This window comes from Sardina pilchardus, chromosome 12, assembly GCF_963854185.1.
Source record: "Sardina pilchardus chromosome 12, fSarPil1.1, whole genome shotgun sequence".
In the NCBI taxonomy this organism is placed as follows: domain Eukaryota; kingdom Metazoa; phylum Chordata; class Actinopteri; order Clupeiformes; family Clupeidae; genus Sardina; species Sardina pilchardus.
This window is the reverse complement of record NC_085005.1, coordinates 10993791-11017102: the sequence shown is the minus strand read 5'-3', so window position 1 is coordinate 11017102 and position 23312 is coordinate 10993791. Positions and strand designations below refer to the sequence as shown.

The 23312-nt window shown below is 40.7% G+C and overlaps 1 protein-coding gene and 1 long non-coding RNA gene across 2 annotated transcripts; one reads left to right on the top strand and one right to left on the bottom strand.

Moving 5' to 3' along the window:
* Positions 1-895: 895 nt before the first annotated feature.
* Positions 896-16629, bottom strand: LOC134097990 (potassium/sodium hyperpolarization-activated cyclic nucleotide-gated channel 3-like). Its single transcript, XM_062550939.1, has 11 exons — positions 16119-16629; positions 15559-15745; positions 15317-15421; positions 14515-14652; positions 13937-14089; positions 13114-13204; positions 12904-13031; positions 11439-11585; positions 10703-10934; positions 9257-9418; positions 896-1528 (listed from the first exon to the last, which is right to left on the bottom strand). The coding sequence occupies exons 1-11, from the start codon at positions 16391-16393 to the stop codon at positions 1512-1514; spliced, it is 1635 nt and encodes a 544-aa protein (XP_062406923.1). The 5' UTR covers positions 16394-16629; the 3' UTR covers positions 896-1511.
* Positions 16630-18317: 1688 nt separating this feature from the next.
* LOC134098184 (uncharacterized) lies at positions 18318-21942 on the top strand. Its single transcript, XR_009941020.1, has 5 exons — positions 18318-18356; positions 19567-19658; positions 19886-20129; positions 20350-20453; positions 21741-21942. It is a non-coding gene; the product is annotated as an uncharacterized LOC134098184 (long non-coding RNA).
* Positions 21943-23312: the final 1370 nt, after the last annotated feature.

Sequence of the window (23312 nt, the reverse complement as noted above, 5' to 3'; positions counted from 1 at the left end):
AGAATTGAGGGAAAATTCATATGGTAATGGAATGGTGAAGCAGACCTTGGGTAATAACTCTGAATTTTCAGTGTGTCTCTCATTCTTGACATACTCTACACCCTTTTCCAAATTACAAGTGCCATATTCTAATCTCCACAAAGTCGACCTTTTGGTTTCAAACCACTCCTTCGGATGACCAGCTTTAGTTATTCCACTTCAAACACAATCACAACAGTGCAAGGTGGTGGCAGGCCTTTGACACATTAGCTCATTCAGACGTGCCATAGGTAGCCTTTTTTTTTTTTTTTTTGGCAGACGCCCAGATAACGGCTCGCCCGCAAGAGGGGAGTAGCGCTGATTGCACCTCTCCTAATTAAACCTCGCCTGACCTTGGCAGAGGAAAATCATTAGTTTCCCGTTGTAATCATCACACACCAGCAATTACACTCCATTGGACCTCAATTTGCATTTAGACGTGTCTCGGGCCATGCCCGGATGAGATAGGATGGGAGGAAGATAACATAGTGGCAAAATGCCAGTTAACAGTGAAGTTTCAAATTCAGGTAGGCTATAAGGACCTGGCCTTTTAGCTCTCTGAAAGTGCCCCGAGGAGTGATACCTACAGCTCATCTGGCTCTGAGTTAAATGAGGAGCTGTCTGTTACGATAAAACACAACTTCTATCCCAGCTGTATAGATTTATATATTATGTTTAGACTGCATCACTTACTAGTTGGTCTTTCAGTCTAACTTTAAGACTTATTCTCCCAATAAGTAGACACACATGGACATCATATCCCATCTCCTAACTTGGATCTTTTCAATTCATACGGCATACATGCTACTGGTTGGGACCAGAACAGAATTATTTTTCTGCCTTTTGTTTTTTATGAATGACTACTGAACTACAGGTAAAGGATGAGAATCCGGTGGGACACATTTATGGTAACATCATTGTTAATGGGAACACACTAATCATACATGTATAAATCCACAACTGATAAGAGTATGTTGTCAATGCAAAACTGAACTCTGCATCTTGTCAACAGAACATGCTAAAATAAATAAATAAATAGTTGGGCGCGCAAGATATTTTGGCTGACAATTCAGCAATGCTGTATGAAACTATAACAGAACTGAACATGGAAATGTAACATTAAATACATTCCAAACGAAACTTTTAACATATTGTTACTAGAGAAACAACAGTTAATATAGATTGCACCGCCTAGGCTTTGATCGCATGCCCAAACAAAGTCTTCTATTTCATTCCTAACTCATGGCATGACCAAAGTTCTTCACCTAAAAAAACTGCTGTCATTTTACCACACTGTTACCAAGAGAAACTGATGAAATGTATAAAAGGGCACAGAAATCATCATGGAATGGTTTGGACTGTGTGCTAAGGTTGTTACATCATTCCTTTGATCCTTTCTCAGGACAGACATATTGTGTGCAGTGTGCAGATTCTGGATGGGTGGCAGGCTGATCATCGTGTTCTGCCGAAAACAAACTTAATTGTCCAAAATCTCATGTCTTACCATCACCTGTGCAAAAAGAAAAACAAAGTAAACATATCCATTAGTACCTACCTACATATATAAGTGAATGATGAATCAAACAAGATACAGTGACTACTGGATGAGCAATAACTTGACACAGAAAACAACTTCATTCAGGACATTATACAGAGCTGCATAATATGGACTAATAAATGATGAATGACAATTGTTTTAAAAGTCCTGAAGAACTATTAACAACTGCTTAAGCCCTCGTTGTGGCACTTTGCTTCGACAAATAAGACAATATGAGACTATTTGTATTTCTGCTTACATTACCAGTGACATACAATGGTGTTCAGATGAATGAATGAAAGTTAGGGGTGTAACGGAACACAATAAAGAGTGCAAACTCCCACAGACAGCTTGCAGGATGTCCAGGGTTCCCACCACCATAAATTTGCCGCACGTTAGTGTCTCGGATTTGGTGTAATTTAATGTTACTTCATGCTTCATAACTGAAGTAGCCTAATATGGAACTCTGTAATATGTGGAAAGCTTTCTGTGGACCTTCTAAAGGTAAGATAGTAACTGGTATCATTATTAGCCTAGTTTCTGCTGTGTATTGAACATCGTCATGCAAGCTGATCAATTTTAACCACTTGTTGCATCGGTATGATTTGATCAGTGTCTGGTGTGTGTGTGTGTGTGTGTGTGTGTGTGTTGTGCGTGTGTTGTGCGTGTGTTGTGTGTGTGTGTTGTGCGGTGAATGGGTGCACTGATGACCCCAACCGACTTCTATGCATTCCATCAGTGGACTGCACAATTATCATAATGGCACAAGTAGAATAGACAAGGGATGGGAAGGATGGCCGTAAGCTTTCATTTCCCCAGTGCCAAAATTCACAGTCTAATGAATGAACAAAGTCAAGTCAAGTCAAGTCAAGTTTATTTATATAGCGCATTTCATACACAGAGGTCATTCAATGTGCTTTACATAAACAAAAACCAAACAGTAATAGCAGATAAAAGCATAGATGAGCAAAGAGGAATCATAATAATAATAATAGTAATAATGATAAAATAAAAAAAATAAAAAGAAAGCAATAAAGAATAAAAATTAACATAAAAGACATAAGGTGGAATAAAAAGAAGACAGGTCTGTTTTTAACAGATAGACTTTGCCAGAGTCTAATTTAGCAAACCAGTGATAGTGATCCTTCTCAAACACCCAGAGCTGTTGCCACTCTTTGGAGATTCGTTGACGTAGGCCCATCTGTGTGCGCACACAATATTTCCTTTCTTACTGGGGAGACCTTAATGTCCAGGGCCGATAGCTCAGCCGTCCCTGACGCTGACTACCACCCAACAAAAACTATCCCCAAACGGGGGCCCTACTCATCTGAATCTCCCTTTGCCCAACCAGGGGCAGAACGTAGTACTTAAAAGGAACAAACCAGTACTACTCACCATGAGTGCAATTCTCCGGCATGTTGAGGGATCACACACATCAGGTTTCAATTTCCAAAACAAAATAAAAACTTACAAGGAAAGCATAACATCATTTAAAAATAAAGATTTATAAAGAAAGCATAAAAGACTCAAGGTGAAATAATTAAGACATTTAGCAGAAAGCATCTGAGAACAATTTTGTCTTAAGTCTAGATTTAAAACTGGCTGCAGTTGGGGCCTTTTTAATGTCATCTGGAAGTTGGTTCCAAAGCTGAGCTGCATAGCAGCTAAAAGCTGCTTCACCATGTTTAGTTCTAACAGCGGGTTTTACTAACAGGTTTTTCTCCTGAGACCTGAGAGGACGAGAAGGTGTGTACTGCTGAAACATGTCTGATAGGTATTTAGGTCCTGCTCCATTTACTGATTTATAAACAAGCAGTAGTGCTTTAAAGTCAATTCTGTGACTTACTGGAAGCCAGTGCAGAGATTTGAGAATTGGAGTAATGTGCTCAGTTCTTTTTGTTTTTGTGAGAACCCTAGCTGCTGCATTTTGAATCACCTGAAGCTGTTTGATAGTCTTTTTAGGAAGGCCTGTGAACAGTCCATTGCAGTAATCAACCCTGCTAGAGATAAATGCATGAATGAGTTTTTCTAAATCATGTTTTGACATTAGCCCTCTCAGTTTGGCAATATTTTTGAGGTGGTAAAAAGCTGATTTAGTTATCATTTTCATGTGGCTGTTGAAATTTAGATCACTGTCGATTAATACACCAAGATTTTTAACAGTATCCTTTGCTTTCAATCCTTTTGTGTCAAGGAGAGTGGCAACCTTAAGTCTTTCCTCCTTTTTACCAAATACAATGACTTCAGTTTTTTCTTTGTTCAGCTGAAGAAAATTTTGAGACATCCAAGTGTTGATTTGTTCTATACACTGACACAGAGAATCAAGGGGACCATAGTCGTTAGGAGACAGAGCTAAGTAGATTTGTGTGTCATCTGCATAGCTATGATATGAAATCAAATTATTTTGGATGATTTGTCCAAGTGGGAGCATATAGAGGTTGAATAATAGTGGCCCCAAGATCGACCCCTGGGGAACACCACAGGTCAAGGACGTTGGTGTTGAGGTACAGTTGCCGATGGCAACAAAGAAGCTCCTCTGTTGTAGATATGATTTGAGCCAGTTGGTAACTATGCCTGTAAATCCAACCCAGTGTTCTAGTCTGTGTAGTAAAATATTGTGGTCAACAGTGTCAAATGCTGCACTAAGGTCCAATAGCACTAGGACTGATGTTTTACCAGAATCTGTGTTGAGACGTATGTCATTGAAAACCTTAATGAGAGCTGTTTCAGTGCTGTGATTTGCCCGAAAACCAGACTGAAAGTAATCAAAATACCCATTTGACGTTAAGAAGGTTGTTAGTTGATTAAAGACTACTTTTTCAATAATTTTGCCAATAAAAGGTAGATTTGATATTGGCCTGTAATTGTTTAGCTTGGAGGCATCTAGGTTATTCTTCTTGAGCAGTGGCTTTACAACAGCTGTTTTCAGGGACTTAGGAAAAGTGCCAGACAGCAGTGATGCATTTACAATGTGAAGGACATCTGCGGCTATAAGGTGAAAAACAGTTTTGAAGAAATTTGTAGGCAGGGTGTCTAAGACACACGTGGAGGAGCTGAGAATCTGTACTGTTTTTTCAAGTGTTTCGTAGTCTATCAAATTGAACTCTGACATCAAGTTAAGTTTCCCTCTATTTGTAGCTGGAAGTTCCAGGTGTTGAATGAGTAATTTAGCAGATATATTGAGTCTGATTTTGTCAATCTTACCTTTAAAAAAAGATGAAAACTCATTGCATTTATTAGTTGAGAGAAGTTCGGGTGCTAATTGTGAGGGAGGATTAGTTAACTTCTCTACAGTGGAAAATAAAACACGAGTGTTATTTGAACTTCTACTGATGATGTTAGAAAAGAATGATTGTCTTGCTTTGCATATTTCGGAGTTATATGTGCGGAGCATCTCTTTATGGATTTCATAGTGGATCTGAAGTTTGCATTTACGCCATTTTCTTTCAGTCTTCCTACACTCTCTTTTTAGGAGTTTAACCGCAGGAATCTGCTTCCATGGTGCTTTCTGTTTCTCCTTAACTTTCTTGAATTTTAATGGAGCAATGTCATCCATAATACTTGCCATTTTTGCATTAAAGTGATCCAGTAAGTCTTCTACGGAGTCTGACAGATTACTTGACACCTGTGAGAGTGCTTGCTCAAAAAGAACACTTGTCTGTTCATTTATGACTCTCCTTTTCACCAACATAGATCTGTTCTGACTGTGTGGAGACATAGACACATCAAAAAACACGCAGAAATGATCGGATAACGCCAGGTCTTTAACAGCTGTAGAAACATTGAGACCCTTTGTGATAACGAGGTCGAGTGTATGGCCTTGAGAGTGTGTTGGCTCCTGTATATGCTGTGTTAGAGAGAAAGTATCGATTAGTGCAATGAATTCCTTGGCATAATTGTTTTCAGGATTATCCACATGCAGGTTTAGATCCCCTGATATGATAAGACAGTCAAACTCTATGCAAATGACTGATAGCAGTTCACCTAGCTCTTCAAGAAAGACTTTAGCTGAATGTCTTGGAGGCCTGTAAATAGTCAGTAGTAAAATCTGAGGAGAAGACTTAATGCTTGCACATAGATATTCAAATGAAGTAAATTCACCAAATGATGACTGATTGCACTGAAAGGATGCCTTGAAAATTGTCGCTATCCCCCCTCCTCTTTTATTTGCTCTGGTAGCACTCAAAAAACTGAAATTTGGGGGAGCTGATTCGATGAGGGTAGCAGCACTGTTTGCTTGGTCTAACCATGTCTCAGTTAAAAGTAAAAAATCAAGTTTGTGTGTGCAAATAAGATCATTAATTAAGAATGATTTGTTTGAAAGAGATCTGATATTTAGGAGCGCTAGTTTTGCTGTAAGGATTGGGGAGCTATGATCCACTGGGGAAATCTGAGGCTGTAGTGGTACGGATAGGAGATTTGACTGGTTTACCCTGTAGTCTCGATGTACTTGTCTTCTATTTCTTGTCAAAACAGGAATAGAGAATGACATAGGCTTACTGGGTCCCGGCATGTTCTCAAAAGTACTATCACTACCATCTCTATTGCAGGGACCCTCAGAACATCACACAAAACTCTCATATTCATCATATAATTGTCCAGTGCAGCTGCCATCAGTATTTACCAGCTGAGAATATGAACTACGGTGTGGAGGTGCAGTGCGCTTCAGTGCTAAAGATCTCGGGGTGCTAAAAATCAGCCTGGCTATTGGTAGGAGTCTCTCCATTTTTGCCGGGAACATCATGTGCTTGGATGGGGATGGTGATGGGTATGAAGGGGATCCTGAGGAGTTTGTGGTGGGGTGGTTAATGGGTGTGAGTGGTGATGTGAAATCTGGTCCAGAGTCTCCATCTGCCTGCGGAGGTCCTGGGATGTTGTTGTCCTTCTGAGGTTCTGAGGGGGTTGTTTCTTTGCTTTCAGCAAGTGTTCCAGTGTATTCCATGTTGTTGTGGCTTTGTGGTGGCAAGGAGTCAGAGGTGGGGAGAGGCACTGGTACATGACCCTTCCTTTCTGATAGCCCCCCAGCAGCTTTGATAGGTGCTATCTCCTCCTGCCCATTACATCCATTTGTTTGCTGAGATTGCGCAGAGTTTGACGCCAGTGATTGACTATGAATCATTTCAGCAGTACCCGCCTTATCAGGTCGAGTCGACATGGCTGGGCATTGTTGTTCTGGTTGTTTATGTTTCTCCAAGGTCTGCATGTTGATGTCCTCAGTGTGTTCCGTCTGTGTGGCTACTGAGCGCTTATCAGAGGCTTGGCTCAAGGTTGGCAGAGAAAATGTTGGGTGCGAGAGAGAGAGGTGATAGTTTTGGGTTAAGATCTTGGCCCCAGTCCAACTCAGCTCTGTGCTCTTTGGTCTGAAATATTCCCTGTGATTCCAGAAAAGGTTGAAATTGTCAATGAAATTCATCCCAATTGAAAAGCATGTCTTTGCGAGCCAGGTGTTCAAACTGAATAGTCTGGTAAAAACAAAGCTTCCCTCTGCTGGGAGTGGGCCACTGATGAAAGTTTGTAATCCAAGCCCAAATAGGGCAGTGAAAAGTTCCCTGAAATCTTCTTGGACATACAGTTGTTCTTTGTAAATGTCATTTGCACCAACATGCACAATAATGCGCTTGATAGTTGCATATTTTGACACCAGTTCTGTCAGTTTGTTTTTTGTGTCAGACACTGAAACATTTGGGAAACAACATACAACCATCCTTTCCCCATTTAAAAGTCTCACAGCTGAGTCGCCTAGAACGAGGGTTGTGGGATGAACAGGTGCCGATTGTTGCTTCTTGTCTGTGCCCATCTTTCTATTGTTGTGGTTTGATCGCTGCCTGCTTTGAGTTTTTTCCCTGGGGAATTCCTCTCTCTCTCCTCTCTCCTGGAGGCATTCAAATCTGTTCCATAGTTTTAGGGGCTCTGGGTCTCCCCTAGGGCCACAGGCCCTATTGCAGTTTGCTGATCTATCTGGAGGCCTGGAGTTAACATCTGAGTTTACTGGTGTAGAGGTACGTACAGTTCTTGTATTACGTTTTTTGCTTTTTGGCCTGTGCCAAGGCTCGGAACTCTCATTTTCCTTTGTGAGGTCGATGCATTCAATGCTATTGGACTGTTGAGTTACATTCACTGCATTTCCAGTTGTCGCTGTACTCACTTCATGAGATGTCTCTCGTAGTTCATCCGTCTTTGATGAAAGGGCATCAATCTTTGATTCCAAAGCAGAAATCCTCTGTTCTAGCTCAGTACATTTTCTACATGATCTCCTGCGTCTCGGGCCGGAGGAGTGCATGTTGTTCAATCCAACTTCAAGGTGACTTGCCGTTTAAAGTAAAAATTAACTACTAAAGTTTCACTGTCTTTACTAACCTAGTTTGTAAATGAAATAAAAGAAAGAAAAAGAATAGAAATTGCTAAAGGGATAGGTGAAGCAGGAGCAGCGAGAAATGCGTCCTACTCGCTTGAGTAGGAGGAGGAAGCCTCCTATAATCTGTTTCAATCTTGATGATTTTACGAGTTCTCCCTGTTGCTCTCTCTTTTACCCAAAACTATCTCTTTCTTGGGGCGGCAGTGGTACAGGAGTCGTCCAGCCACTGGAAGATACTTAACCCCAGTGCTCCCGATGAGCAACTTGGTACTTTGCATGGCAGCCTCTGCCATTGGTGTGTGAGTGAATGTGGGGCATGACAGTCCATTTACCACTTGAACTCCATCATTCACTCATTAACCAATAATGAATTAAGCTTAAGCAATAGCTACCTGAAAGTTGCTACGTCAACCTGTGTGACGTGAGCACGGAATGGGAAGTGACTATTAAAAATAATCGCATTGAATGCAACGCTTTGAGTGCGAAAATTCTGCACACAATTTTTTCACATTTTCACATCGCACTGAAATGTTGTGCCGTATCTGGTGTGTACTGGCCTTAAGCCTGTAGGGCTTGCTAACCTAAAATTCACTGACAATATTTTCGATACGCTACATGGAAATAGTATTTTGAATACTCAAAATACTATTCCTCAAAATACTATTTCGTTTTTTTCCTAGTAAAGACTGCATTTGGTACATATGGTACGCATCTGTATTGAACCTAACCTAATGAAAGAGTGCCACTACTGTCAAAATATGATTTGGCTTCAGGTGTACCAGTGTGCCACTGGCTCACTACTAGTACAGTCAAAATGGGACCCAATGAGGATTTGATGATTTGGCGTCAGGTGTACTGAATGAAACGCACCAAATCTAAATATGATTTGATGATTTGGCGTCAGGTGTACTGAATGAAACGTACCAAATCTAAATATGATTTGATGATTTGGCGTCAGGTGTACTGAATGAAACGTACCAAATCTAAATATGATTTGATGATTTGGCGTCAGGTGTACTGAATGAAACGTACCAAATCTAAATATGATTTGAAGATTTGGCGTCAGGTGTACTGAATGAAACGTACCAAATCCAAATATGATTTGATGATTTGGCGTCAGGTGTACTAAATGAAACGTACCAAATCCAAATATGATTTGATGATTTGGCGTCAGGTGTACTAAATGAAACGTACCAAATCTAAATATGATTTGATGATTTGGCGTCAGGTGTACTGAATGAAATGTACCAAATCTAAATATGATTTGATGATTTGGCGTCAGGTGTACTGAATGAAACGTACTAAATCTAAATATGATTTGATGATTTGGCGTCAGGTGTACTCACGTCGGGGGTGTGTGAGAGACGGCCTGATGAGCTGCTTGCCCTGCAGCTCAGGGAACTCCTCCATCACAGCATAGTAGGCTTGGACTGACAGACTACACAAGCGGCTTGGGCACTTAGTCCATACCTTGATGTAATGTTTGGAGAACTTAGCCAGTGCTATCTCTGTGAAAAATATTTTTGAGTTTACATTAAAGAGAACAATCTCATTCTGCAATGTTAAGTTCAGAGGAGGGAAAGTCCAGCTTCAGAAAGTAAAAGTCCAACCATGTATTGGTTCTACCTGAGCACTTAACACAGGTGATCTCACCAATTAGCTGCTCTCCCTGGCTGAAAAGTTGTACTAATTAAAATCAGCTGGTTAAGTGAATGGTTGGCACAGATATGTGGTAGGACTTTTACTTTCTGAAGCTGGACTTTTCTGCCTCTGTAAATCATTAAGGGCAAAGTTATACTGTAGGTGGGGATCACACTGACTAGAGGCAATAATACTCAGTTTGTCTTAGGCTCTGTGTAGAATAGGCATATTTTTTGTAGCTGCCGGCCTTTGTTTTACATTATAATCCTATGGAATAGATCGTGTTTTCAAAAAAAGTCTTAGGCTTCTCAGAGCTGTTTCTTAAGTGAGAAATATTCAACTATTGGAAAAATGCCCTACGTCAGGCTGTTGTTGACAGCTGACCAATCACAAGTGGATAACCAAAAAAGAAGCTTCTGGCTGCTTTTTGAAACAAAAACATAAAAAAAACAAAAAACCTGAAAACTGTCTGCACAAAGTTCTCTTGTTTGAAAAATAAACCAAGTCTGAACATACTTTTAGACGGTTCAACACATATCCACGAACAGATTCACAGCAAAAGTATAAAAATAGTTGATTGATTAATTAGCTCTAGCTTTAGACTTTATAAAGTAGCAGAGTACATACTACGAAGGCAACAAAATACTATAGCAATAAACTGTGAGTATACAGTGTGTGTGATGGAAACATGTTACTGGTAAGCCAATACCTTTACACAATGTCATAGCTGCATTAATCTATTTCCTGGATCACTCATAATCACTATTAAAATGTCTTAACATAAAAGACGCCTAAAGAAACAAGTCCACAGTTACAGGACAGCTTGTAACTGGGGTTAACCTCTAGACTGGGTAGACCCAGCCCGATCTGCTGGTGATTGGATTTCGCTTTGCAGCTCAGTATGGAAACCTGCACATTTATCTCTCCTGCTCCCTGTCCACGTTTGCTGGAACCAATCACAAACTGGCTTATCCAACAGGCGAACCCGGATCGATGGTTTGATTGGTTGAAGGACTATCCAAGCGTACAGTCATTTGAACTATGCCCATTGATCACGCCCCTTGTGCAGTAGAAATACAGCGCACACTCCCCAGACTAATGTTCAATCTCAAAAGATTGAGGTTAGACTGGTGATAGCCAGGCTAGTTTACCTCCAAAAAAGTCTCCATCCATTAGCGTGTGCTGGACACCAGCATTCTCCACCACTACCGTGCCCTTGTCGATTAAGTACATATAGTCTGCTGCAATCCCTGGCCGAATGATCACATCTCCCGTTTGGTAGCTCTCAAACTCAACCACCAGTAGCAGCTGTGCCAGAAACAGTGGGTCTGTATCTCCAAAGGCCTTTGTCAGCAGATTCCCGCAAATGTGCTGCATCACAGCCTGTTGGTGGAACAAACATGAGATCTCTTCAAGAAGCAACATGTTCCTGAACAGCCTAATATTTTGACTTGGCAAGTTTTGCAAAGTTTGAATAGCTGATTTGCCAATTTGTAGACTTATATTGTCAGGTTCACTGAACATACCACAATGTAGCCAATTCAATATGGCTAATGCAGTGCAGTTAAGACAATAATGGTGAGTTAATGTAATGCACAATAAAACATTTACTCAGACGGTATTGTACATAATGGTACATTTCAAGTCATCATAATAAGAAAACTAAGGTTTCCATCGCTTGCTGCTTTATCCTTAATACTATTTCCAGACCCCTCTCTAGACAGACTCTATGGGAGGTTGGTTCACAAAATTGTTGTTTTTGCTGTTACTACAATTAAAACAGAATCCTGCCGAATGCATACAATTTCTGTGACTCATGGCCGATTTCTTTAGACGGTGAGACTAAAAATGTTTTAAAAGTGTGTACAAACTGTGGCTAAATCATACCAGTTTCAGTGGCTCAGAGAGTTCATTTAGGATGGCCTTCTCATCAAACCATTTGCCCTGGTAGCAGTTCTCCATATGGCCAAACACACGAGGGAGGAGGCTACCTGGCACCTGTTTGTCTCTTATATATACCGTCAATTCATTTTGCTGAAAAAGAGAAAAAGAGTGAGACCTCATGTCCCCTGTCCAATCCCATGCTGTTCTTTTACAAGTGTGTATGACTGACCCAGTACCAGCATAGCCAGACTGCTGCGTAATGTGATAAGATAAAATTGAGCCAGTGCTGCCATCTTGTGGTAATGCGTAAAACAAAAAGAAGACTACAAGCTTACAAGCTTCAAAATAAGATTAATTTGAGTATTTGCCACTAATCTGCCGGTCTTCAAAATCACAGTGTGTACAAAATCATCACATTACAGATATGTCAATCCTGGAGAAGTTTGTTCATACAATAGACAGCCACAGCAAATGGTAATACAAGGATAGCCTCTTTAGGTTGTAAGGACTTTCCAGAGTAGAGCCTGACCGATAAATCGGTGTGCTGCTGAGATTAGCTATTTGCTGATCTATATACCAAATCTATCAGTATCTGCGTTTCAAATCGTCAAAAACTATTTTAAAATTAACTGAAGGAAAGCCAAATGCTGATCCTCATTTTGGCCAATTTGCCCTCAAATTTAGACACAACTTGTCCTCCTTTTCAGAGTCTGGTTGGTGGTCACCCTATTTCTGCTACTTTGCAGCACACATGTAGCCTCCACTTCCCCTTTCAAACACAAATCATGATTGGTCTTTTCGGTGTATTTCCACACGGCACCGCTCGTATGAAGTGGAAAAAATAGGCGTCCCTTATATTTTCGAGCTGGGTCGCGGCTGCAGAGCAGTTTGAGCCATATGGCAGAGGCACTGTGGCTGCTGTAACCTATTAACATGGGTGCCGAAATGAAAACCAACACGCAACAAAGCTGTTCCCCAGACACGATGCAGGCAATGTGTTCGAGTTATAAGTTATGTGAGAGTATAGACTTTCTAACTTTATGCAATTTTCCTTTCCAATCACAGTATCACACTGTGTAATGCTGTTAATGGTATGTAAAAAAAACATCAAAAAGATACCATCACATAGCATAGGGCAAATACTTTGAAAGTTATCGTGGCAGTGGTGTTTACCACAGATAAGAACAAAGACCTGACGCTAATATTCATAATAATTATATCATAATATATTGCATATGAGTGTTTCATTTGAATACCAGATAGTTAGACCTATTTAAACACAATGTCCCACCTTTATCAGATCAGAACTTTTCAATATGCTAAATATTAGAGTACATTTTTACACTGTTTTTTAGAAATGAATATTGGCTGATTTATCGTTTATCGGTTTTTAAAATCCTCAAATCAGTGTCGGCCTTTAGTATCCCATATATGGTCGGGCTCTGTCCCAGAAGTCTGGAAAGCTCACCAAATCCTCGTAGGCCCGCTGACTGGTGTTGAAGGTGGCCTGGAGGGCAGTGATTTTGGCCAAAACCAGAGCATATAAAACAGAGCCGATTGTCATGCTCGTTATTATCATCCACTGCTCTGACATCCCTGCAAGGAATTCAAGACATCAACAACAGTATCCTTGTTGAGTAAGAGTACAACCTAATGTATGTAAATAATGTCTGTTTACCTCTTGGAATTCCTGTGCCATAGTTAAGTGTCATCATATGACAAAGTGAGCGAAACATGGCCCTCGTGTACTGGATTTTAATTGGTTTGTCCTTTTTGAGAGGAAATGACAGACATAAGCACATACTCATTAAACTCTCATCTGTTCACCTTATTCCGCCAAGCCCAATTTAGAAATGCATTTTCTTCCTTCTTGTGCTTTGCTTTTTCATGTAATCATGTATTAACATCTATCAAATCTCTAAATCAAATTACTTAATCAAAGACACATGAAACTATTCAGATACTAAGTTTGAAACCTTTGAAATACTGAGCTTTATACCAGCTTTCATTCAGTCAACAAATAAACATGTGTGGTCGGATGGCAAGTGAATTAAAAAGTTAATGCTGCCACTGTTCACTTTCAGTCGGACTGAACAATTTTTTTATCTAAGACAGTATGAGGCAATATGACACGGGTAACATGAGTCCCTAAACCAGTTGTCTCATGATATACTGTATGTTGATTTCAGCGTACATACTGTATACCTACTCTACGTTCATGGAGTTGCTGCCCAATTACTTTATTTAGTATACTGTGTTGGCTTTTCTGTTAATTCCACAATACACAAAATGCATTAGTGTGGCATAGATGAAACCCACCAAATATGTCCTAAACCACTGAGTTGTTCTGAAAAAATGGGAAATGGGAAAATATATTTTATCTAAATATCACATATGCTGGATTTGACCACTGAATTCCTTCTAACTAAACTAGTCACTGCTTCTAATATGGCCCCTAAATTCTTTGGCTACGTATAAACTCAAAATGTTCCAGGGCTTACCTCTAGGCCTGCTAGGGTGACCCAGCTGTTAGGTGGATAGTCCATGAAGGTAACCAACATGAATTGGAAGCACGCGTTCCAGTGGCAGATGAGGAAGATGCCAAATATGTTGTATAGCACCTCAAAGATGGATTTCATGCGAACACTTACCCTCTGTGCACAGAAAAAGACATTCTTAATCTCAAAAGATTAACAATACTGAGGCTAGTTACACACATACTGTTAGTTCTTCAGGTAATTTAGATAAACAGTAAATATATCATATACTGTACATTCACTCCTCAGGCCATGACAATGGCCTTGTTATTGATATATCCAACCAGCCAAGCCTGTGGAAGGATAGCCTATACATAATACTGCCTAGCAACGGAAACTGAAACTTTGAAAACATCTATATTCCAATGACTTAAAATATTGTCTTTCAGTAATAAAACGTTTATGAAAAGGTATCTGGATTATTTCTTAGGTAGGATGCCTTAGTGTGCCAAACATCACATTGCATACTTTTGCTTGGCAATAAGGAACTGTGAAATAGTCAGGGAGTGTGAATGTGGAAGCATCAAGTGAAGTCCACTTACCTCCATGCAGTCGTTCACATAGCGCACCAGCCTTAAGACCCTGAGGAGCCGCAGAAGGGTGAAGACGTTTGAGATCTTCAAGAGATAGCCAGGCACATCACTTGGGTCAACCCCATTTAGGTCAACCCCACCTGAAGCCTATTCCAGAAATTAGCCGTAACTACACAAGTTACCCCCAGGATCCCCCAACTTAAATTCAAGACTTGTTAATACCACTTCAGGTGAAATATACCAACTTTTTTTCAACAGGCCGAAGCACACAGGTCACAACAAGGATAGCCTACATCCTGTATGTGTGTGTGGTGGGGTGGGGTGTGGGTATTTGTTGGAACAAAACAGATAAACTTGCTTGAGACAGACATTTTTCAGGCTAACACTATCAAATAAAATACAGTACACTAGGCTTGCATTTCTAATGTTTAACCTAACACTAATTTACTCAATGCTTTTTCCAAACATAACTTGACTATTTAATTCTTTCAACTAACCCACCTGTGACATCCCTAAACATCTCTCCTGGTCCGCTCACATCACCAGCTGACATTTTAAACGCACCTATCTGCACTTGCACTCAAATGGCTACGTTTCTTACAGACACTATTTCCCCCTTGGGGGCTGCAGTATCTACTTGATCCTTCCAAAGGCAAAAAAATAAGACCTTATGAATGAAATTCAAGACTTTGTTCTGTTCCATCCTTTCACCAAACTCTACTTTAAAACTTTGTTTGCACCCTCTTTGTAGAGACTCAGACTACTCATCTTGAGATTCACATCATATACAGTAGCAAACATGGCAACACACCGAGAGAATCAACACACAGTAGTCAATTGGTACTACAGCCAACAGATCAGGTATGAACCAGTTCTTCAGGTAATGGTTTCTTATCTTGCGAAGGTCCAGAATAGCCTGTTGATTGAAAGACAGATGGCAACAGAAGATAAACCTAAAATGCAAGAGCCAAATTGAATCATTGAAATTCACACCATTGTAAAGACAGCACTAGGACTATTCTTGCAGTTCAGTAAATAAACAACAATATTTACCTCCATGTTTCCATGATGGAAGCCCATTCGAAAATTTAGGCACAGATCAACAATGAATGCTATGTCTATTAAAACATTATAGACAATCCAGTCCATGTGGATATCAGTCCCAAAAAAACTGACCGCCAAGGGGATGCAAACCATATTGATACTCGTTACCAGAATCATTATCCACAACCAGTACCTCCTGTGGAAAACGTCAACAATAATAAAAACAAGTGGAGGACATTGTGCAGTCTGTGGCAATGTATGACGCTGAAATCAACAGAACTGCCTTTCGACAAGGAAATGTTTAATGTTGTCATACTGTGATCTAGTATTCTTTACGGAATACATGCAGATAATGTGGTTGAAATTGTGAAGCTACTGGACAGAGAGAGAGAGGAGCCTTGCAGGCTAAAGTTAGCTGGCTAAGGGTAGAGTGGTTTGAAAGCTAACTTCACATTCACGAGCTAATTTATCACAAAAGCTATCAAAGCTAGTAATTACATAATATATATATTTAAAAAAACTTCACCAAGTTTACATATTGACTTTACGAGTTATGATATAAATCTTACCTGAACATACTGTGAGGGTGAATGACTATGTAGGGTAACTCTTCAGTTCTTTTGCGCTCCCTGAGGATTTCATCTTTACTGCGGTAATGGTAAAGGGTGATCTTGCTGATTTCTGGTAGTAAAAGTGCACACTTTTTGTTCGTGGGGACTTTTTTAGTTGAATTATCCATGACACCAACTTTACGTGTTGAGAAACAACAGGTTGTAAAGTCAACGTCTCTGTCTTTTGAGGACTTGATGTTAATTTCAGTATCAGGCTTCCCGTTGTTTCCCATGAGCTAAAGCCTCTAGGGCTAAAGCCCATTTATGGCTAAAGCTAGTGTATTCTTGAGCTGCAAGAGCCTCCCGAAATCATCTCTGATGTGAATAAAATGAAGTCCAGCCCTTTACTTTACTCCACTCCCACAGCGAGTAACAATCTGAAACACTAAGTGAACATGAAAGTAATGTTATTATTCACAATAAACTAATGAATAAATAAGTCAGCCAGTTTGCACTCTCTTGTCATGATTCCCGCCACTCCACGTGACATTGTGAACGTTCGACGTCAACCCAAATAACCAGGCTTCAAGGATTCATTTAGCCTACTTGGATGAGAACCGATGAGAACTTTATTTCTTTTACTGTCTATGCCTTTTACCAAAAAGACAAAGGTAGGTAATCGCCGGTAATATGGGGAATAAACGGAATAATAGCTTGAACTGTGTCTTTATGGAATTAGTAAATTGGTGGAAAAAACTCCACGACGCATGTTTCGCATCGGAGATGAGGCCTCCTAGCCTAGACGCCCCCAGCGGCATCATGAGGGTCTGGCTGCTCAGGCTTTTCCATGGGCTACTCGGGCTACTCCTTCTCCTCAATTATTATTTCCGCATTGGCGGCTAGTCTACCAAATTATGTATTACTGTAAATGTCTTGCCACCACATACTGTACCACATACTTTACAGCCAGTCACTTTACATAAAGCCAAATACTCTTTTTCAAACTTTCAGCTGGAAGCTAGAAGAATGTTTGGGACGACCCAGGCTTTTGAGGGAACCCATCCTCCCGGTGCTGGAACAGCAGATGGATGGCCAATGTTTGAGAGAAGCTAGAACAGGAAAAGTAAGGCCTTATTGAATTTTTCTCAACTTTTTATCAACTTAAAGTCAACTGCTAAATTAATTTCTATTTTTTTTGTTTGTATGTCGTTTAAGACAAAGGTGTCTGCAGCATCATTATGTTTGCAATGAATTGTTCATAATCGGTTGGATTTAGGATTTATACTGTGATGAACGTGAAAACGCAGGCCATTCGTTTCCTGTTGATTTGGTTGGCGATTGATTGGGGGATGAATGTAAGGACGCAAGCAATTAGCTTCCTGATCATGGGTTGGCGATTGATTGATGGGCCGATGAGTGACACCTGTGGAGGATGAAGTTGGGAAGAAAAAGGGTGTTTGCGTGTGTTCGAGAGAGAGGCGAGAGCAGACAAAGAGAGACTAAGACAACTAAGACTGCGTGAGTGGAGCACAGTTAGCGCGTTGCTACAATATGAGCAGGATAAATTGAGTGGACGGAATCTGGCTACCGAGATCGACGTGGGACGCGTACCCCCCCAGCACACGACGTCATTTCAACGTTGATATTTGGGCTAAATCCCGTCGGTCCGTCATGGCCCTGATTTCAACCAAAATTAGACGTAGAATAATGGTCTTGTTTTGGCCGGCCCATTTTGGTCTAAGGAAAGACGTCTTTAGCACGTCCTTTTTCAGACCACATATCAACTAATTAAATCCTGATGTAAATTATCAGTTATAGTCTACCTAGGACTACATTATTGTTCCTGTCGACCATCTTTCCCCCCCGGGGATTGCCCAAATCCGCCGCGAACTCTACGGGCGCCCGGCGCCGCCATCTTGGCTGCCGTTAACTGCGTGTGTGACTTTTGTTTGTTTACTCATGGCAACAGTTGATATGGACGGACAACTCTGTTTTTAGCCTTCTCCCCAATGAAAAAAAAATCAGAGGAAAAATTCAGATGGAAAAAAATCAGTCATTGAAATAATGAGTAATTAAAATTCTGATAAAAAAAAAAATCACATAAATGTTCACGTAAAGGAGACAGGAGTGAACTCTGCGCATGTACAAGAGGAACGGAGGCGGGAAGCCGTAGCCGAGCCCATTTCGAACTTTGTTTGAAACACACAGTCAGTTGAAGCCGTGAAGAACAGCGTGAAGATGGAACCTGCTACTGAGGTAAGTGAGTTTATGCCTATGATTTAGGAAGTAGAAATGTAACATTTTGATCGAGAGTCAGTTTTGCCAAAACGAGACGAATGCTCTGAACACCATCAACAGTGCTATCAGAGATGATTATGCGGACAGCGGAGTAATCGAGGATCTGTATGTTACCATGCTAACTTAACCTGTCCTGGGCTAGTTTTACTTGAGTGGAGAAATTCTTCTGTGTTAATTCACTCTACCGCTGATAATGTAGTCGGACTTGAAACCCGTTTGTAATTGCTGTTAGGTCCCGTTATCTCTATGAAAGGAAAGTATTTTCTGTCTGATCTATATTCAACACAATTTAGGGCCGTTTGTGGTAACGTAGGAAGTTAGGAACCTGATTGCAACACGCATGATTTCGTGGACCTGCTTAGAACGTTCACAAAGGTAGCGCGAAAATTTGAATTTTTTTCGCGGCTAGATCTACCCGTCCCGAAGAGTCCTTTGTAACCATGGATATCTCTCCACCGTCCTGCTAGATACACTAGACTAGAGTAGACAAGCAGCGCGCTGTTATCCACTTCATTTTTGTTGTAGCATTTTGGTAGCAACAACTTGTACTTGTTGCCAACAGGACTATTTTAAATACCAGAATCGCTATTAGGCCCACTCTCCATTTATTGTTTATGGTTCATAGCAAGCAGTCATCATTACCAGACGTGGAGAACCTGTTGACCAGTTGTGCAGCATGTTAATAGTGTTATTGTTGTTGTTGTTATTATTATTATGAATAATAATGATAGTAATATCTATCTATTTATTGACTGTCATTTGGCACAGAGTAGTAACAGAGTGGTCAACATTGTCGAGGCTCAGATGCCCAGGTTGTGCAATATGTTGGTATTTTAAAGTGAAAGGTAGGGGAAACTAGTTGTGTGTTTATGTGATTGTATTGTAGCGCCGAAGCTATGTACCCCCTTGTTGGACTAATCCCCTGTGGTCCCTTGTGTCCCCTGGTTTCCTGGTCTGTGTGTGTGTCTCCCTCTTCCTCCTGTGTTATAGACTGTGTCAATAAGTTCTGATGGGTTTGTGTTTAATGATTATTTTTGGAAATTGGTTATGTAAGAAGTGACACTTCCAGCGTGTTTTTACTAGACGCTGCTTTTGAGGTCTGGGATTCCTGTCATTTTTCTGTGTAACTGTTGCTTTTTCTAAAGCCTTTGCTCATTTGTCTTCTCAGCACATCAACTCTTAAGTGTGTCCCTGGAAGATCTACCATCAACTTCCAGAACTGCAACTGCTAGTACTGTCAGATGGTGAATGCTACTCAGGGTAAAAAAAAAAACTTTACGTAAAACCATTTTCATCTATTATTTCAAGTTCTGCCTCAAAATGTGTTTGAAGCCATTATTCTAAGCTAAAGTAACTGCTGGATGACTTTGAAGAATCTGAACAGTGTACGGTTCACTATGTACTGAATTTTATTATTTCTAAGTGTTGTAGCAAGCAAAGTTGTTTTATTCTAACTTTGCTTTTTTGTCTTTTTTTTTTTGAAACAGCAAACACCATTGTTACACCACTTTGAAGGAGAGCCTGGTCATTTGGTCCCCTCAGCTTCTCCCTTTCTCAGTGATATGTTCATTGTGGCTGGGATAATTGTGGGGCACTCTTTCCTTCATGGAGGACCCTGCTTGTCTGGACTCTGTGATGTGGTTGTCCATACTGCTTCGTGGGAGCCCAGACACGGCTACAGTAAACCTGGAGGACTGTGCAGACCTGGACATTAGAGAAACAATCAGGCTTGTATGTTTACATAGAAAATACTAATGTTTGATGTTATGTTGTGTTTTTATTTTGTTTTGTTGTTGTTTGTGTGTTGCCCCCAAAAGACTGTGGGTCTTTGATTTTATAATGATTTTAGAAAAACTGAGGAGTCAACTGGTGGACCCACTATTATGATTCTATAAACTTTTAACACACTGTCTAACCATTATGTATCTCTTTCATGCTCTCCATCTTCAAGCTGGAGGTGGAATCAAATCAGCTGAAGAAATGGGAAGGGTACAGAACGTGGCCTCTTCCTGGGACCTCCCTCCGCTAACCACAACCAACAGGGCCCTTAATGCTGTGAGTGAAATACATTTATATTTCCCTATGCTTTAGTGTGCTATACATTTTCCTTTCCCCCCCGCATTTGGTAATTTAGTCAATCAGCAGACGCTTCTATCCAAAACAACCTAAAACTACACTTTGGAGGTGTGTTTTTTTTATGTCGGTCTGGTTTGACTTGATGTAGCCGTTTTAAGACGACTGCAGACGTGATTATTTCTGAGATTCTGATAAGTTTTCAACCATGACGTATGCACAATAAATTCCAGTTTTGAAAACATATCAGAATCTCAGAAATAATCACGTCGTGACGCCTTCTAAATGCGGCCGCGCTGTCAGCTGTTCATTCACGACAGCGGAAGAGAAAAGTACCTGTTAGCATGCTAAATTCGACATCCAAACGCAACGAGGAGACTCGCGCGAGCTAAACTGCTATTAATTCTGCTTAACATGCGGCGCAAATGTGTTCAAAACGGCTGCTGTACGGTCCTAAAATGTACACCGTACTGCTGCATTCAAGTTAACTCTGCTAACGTCTCACAACGTAGCCTACATTAGGGAGACTAAACTAAGTTATGCATTCGAGCTGTATCTCCAAGCGTTAGAATAGTGTCAACGAAGAGACTCTTGTGTGGGGGCGGATCTGTGGGGGAAATCAATGTGAATTGGAATTGTACATTGTAATTGATAACACCTGCGTGTTCAGGGCTGCCCGCGGTGAAGCCAGAGAGGGTTAGGAGACGCTAGCTAAGGCCGGGGATGTAGGAGTGAGGACTGATTGTCGCTTCCCAGTCAGGGGGTTTTCCTCGTAAGCTGCTGTGGAGGCAGCGTTGGATCGGGTACTTCACCGGCCAGCGGGCCGGTCAGCGGTTGAGACCACACAAGAGTCTCTTCGTTACACTATTCTAACGCTTAGAGATACGGCTCGAATGCATAACTTAGTTTAGTCTCCCTAATGTGGGCTACGTTGTGAGACGTTAGCAAAAGTTCACTTGAATGCCGCCGTTTTGAACACATTTGCGCCGCATGTTAAGCAGAATTAATAGCAGTTTAGCTCGCCGTATGTGGCAACAACAATCCTTCAACAATCGTTAATGTTTTGTTAAATGCACATGCAGAGGCAGTGGTTTCATTCGGGCAAAGAAAAAGCTGCGTGCGCGCAGCTCAATGAAAGTGATTCAATTGATAACATGATTTAAAAATAATTTCAATCGTACAACATAGAACATTATTTCGTGGCGGCCCGCCACAGATTACTCAATGTATGGGAAACACTGTTAATGAAAATGTTTCCTGTCATTTCAGCTGCGGTGAAAAAAGGAGCAACAAGGCTGACCGTGACATCGGGAGAGCTGAGGCAGATCATCTTAAACATGATGCACCTGGACGGTCCGGTGGCGGAGACTTCAAGAATTAAATAAAATTACAATGAAATGGATAACGTTTGTTTGACTGTTTGTTTACGCCTAGCTTGCTATTGTAATGTAGGCCTATTAGATTATGTATTTATCATCTAGATGGTTAAGTTGGTAAATGAAAATGCTTAATGCACATTTTAAAAGCCTATAATAGGATAATATAGGCTTATTTTAACAGCAATAGTATGGGTAATGGTAAAGTTAGCAAGTGCTTAATGTACATTATTTAAAAGCCTATAATAGGATAATATAGGCTTATAAATTAATATATAACAGCAAAATTCTGGTTGAAAATAGGTCCATGGCAGCACCTAAACAAGACGTGGTTTCAACCAAATTTAAACGTTGAAAAGGCGTCTTTCCATAGACGTCTTTTCAACGACCATGAAAAGACGTCATCTAACCTTTCACTTTTAAACCAAACTGGGCCGTTGTTTCGACGACTTGACAAGACGTCTTTTCAACGACTTTTCAACGTGATTTTGCTGGGGGGGTAGGCCTATCCTTTTTTTGTGTGACTCTTTTTGTGGGTATCCGGGACGCCGGTGCCTGCGGACTGAACGTGCAACAACCACACGGGAGGGTCTCGAAGGCTGCCGGACGGAGGGAAGTGTTGATTCTTTTAAATGTGTTTCATGAATTGATGTGCGTTTGTGTGCGTGTGCGTGTGTGTGTGTGTGTGTGTGTGTGGGGAAATTCGGGGAGGGACAACTACTATGATTGAGTGTAGGATTGCGGGTGGTTATGTGGGGAAGTTTTAGAATGTGTTGATTAAGCCATGAATTGATTGATTGCTGTGATACACTTAATGTCTATTTATTAAGTAGCCTAGTACAGCGTTTAGCTGTTTCTGTGTATTTATTCCCTGTTGGGCTTTCGGGTGTGTGCAATAATTGGCCTATGGTGTGTGTGCAATAATTAGTCTATGATGTGTGCAATAAGTAGTCTATTGTGAGATTTGTAGTGGCGTTAAGTGGCTTAGTGCAATATATCCGATAACGGACCTTCTACTCCTGCTAACTGACTTGATCTAGTATTTTATTCATGAATTGTTATTAATAAACAGATCTACTTATATAAACTACCGTCCGTGCGTGTCTTGTGTGGAACTGGGGATGACAACCGGACCATACCGGTAAAAAAAGGTGGTGGCAGCTAATTAGTAACCCCGCTGTTTCATTACACTGGTGGCAGCGGTGGGATTGTTTCAAAATGTCAAACCCTGATTCCATACAAGATGCGCCGGAGGTTCCAAATCAGCAACCTGAGCTGAGACCACAAAGGCCTACATCTTTACAGAGACCAATATTTATGCCAGAAACTTTTACAGGGATGGGGAGAGATTGGTCTGACTGGTCAGAGCAGTTCGACTTGGCAGCAGAAGTAAATCAGTGGACTGGGGAATTAAAATTGAAATTCATGTCTTTGTTGTTTTCAGGTCGAGCCAGGGATATATATG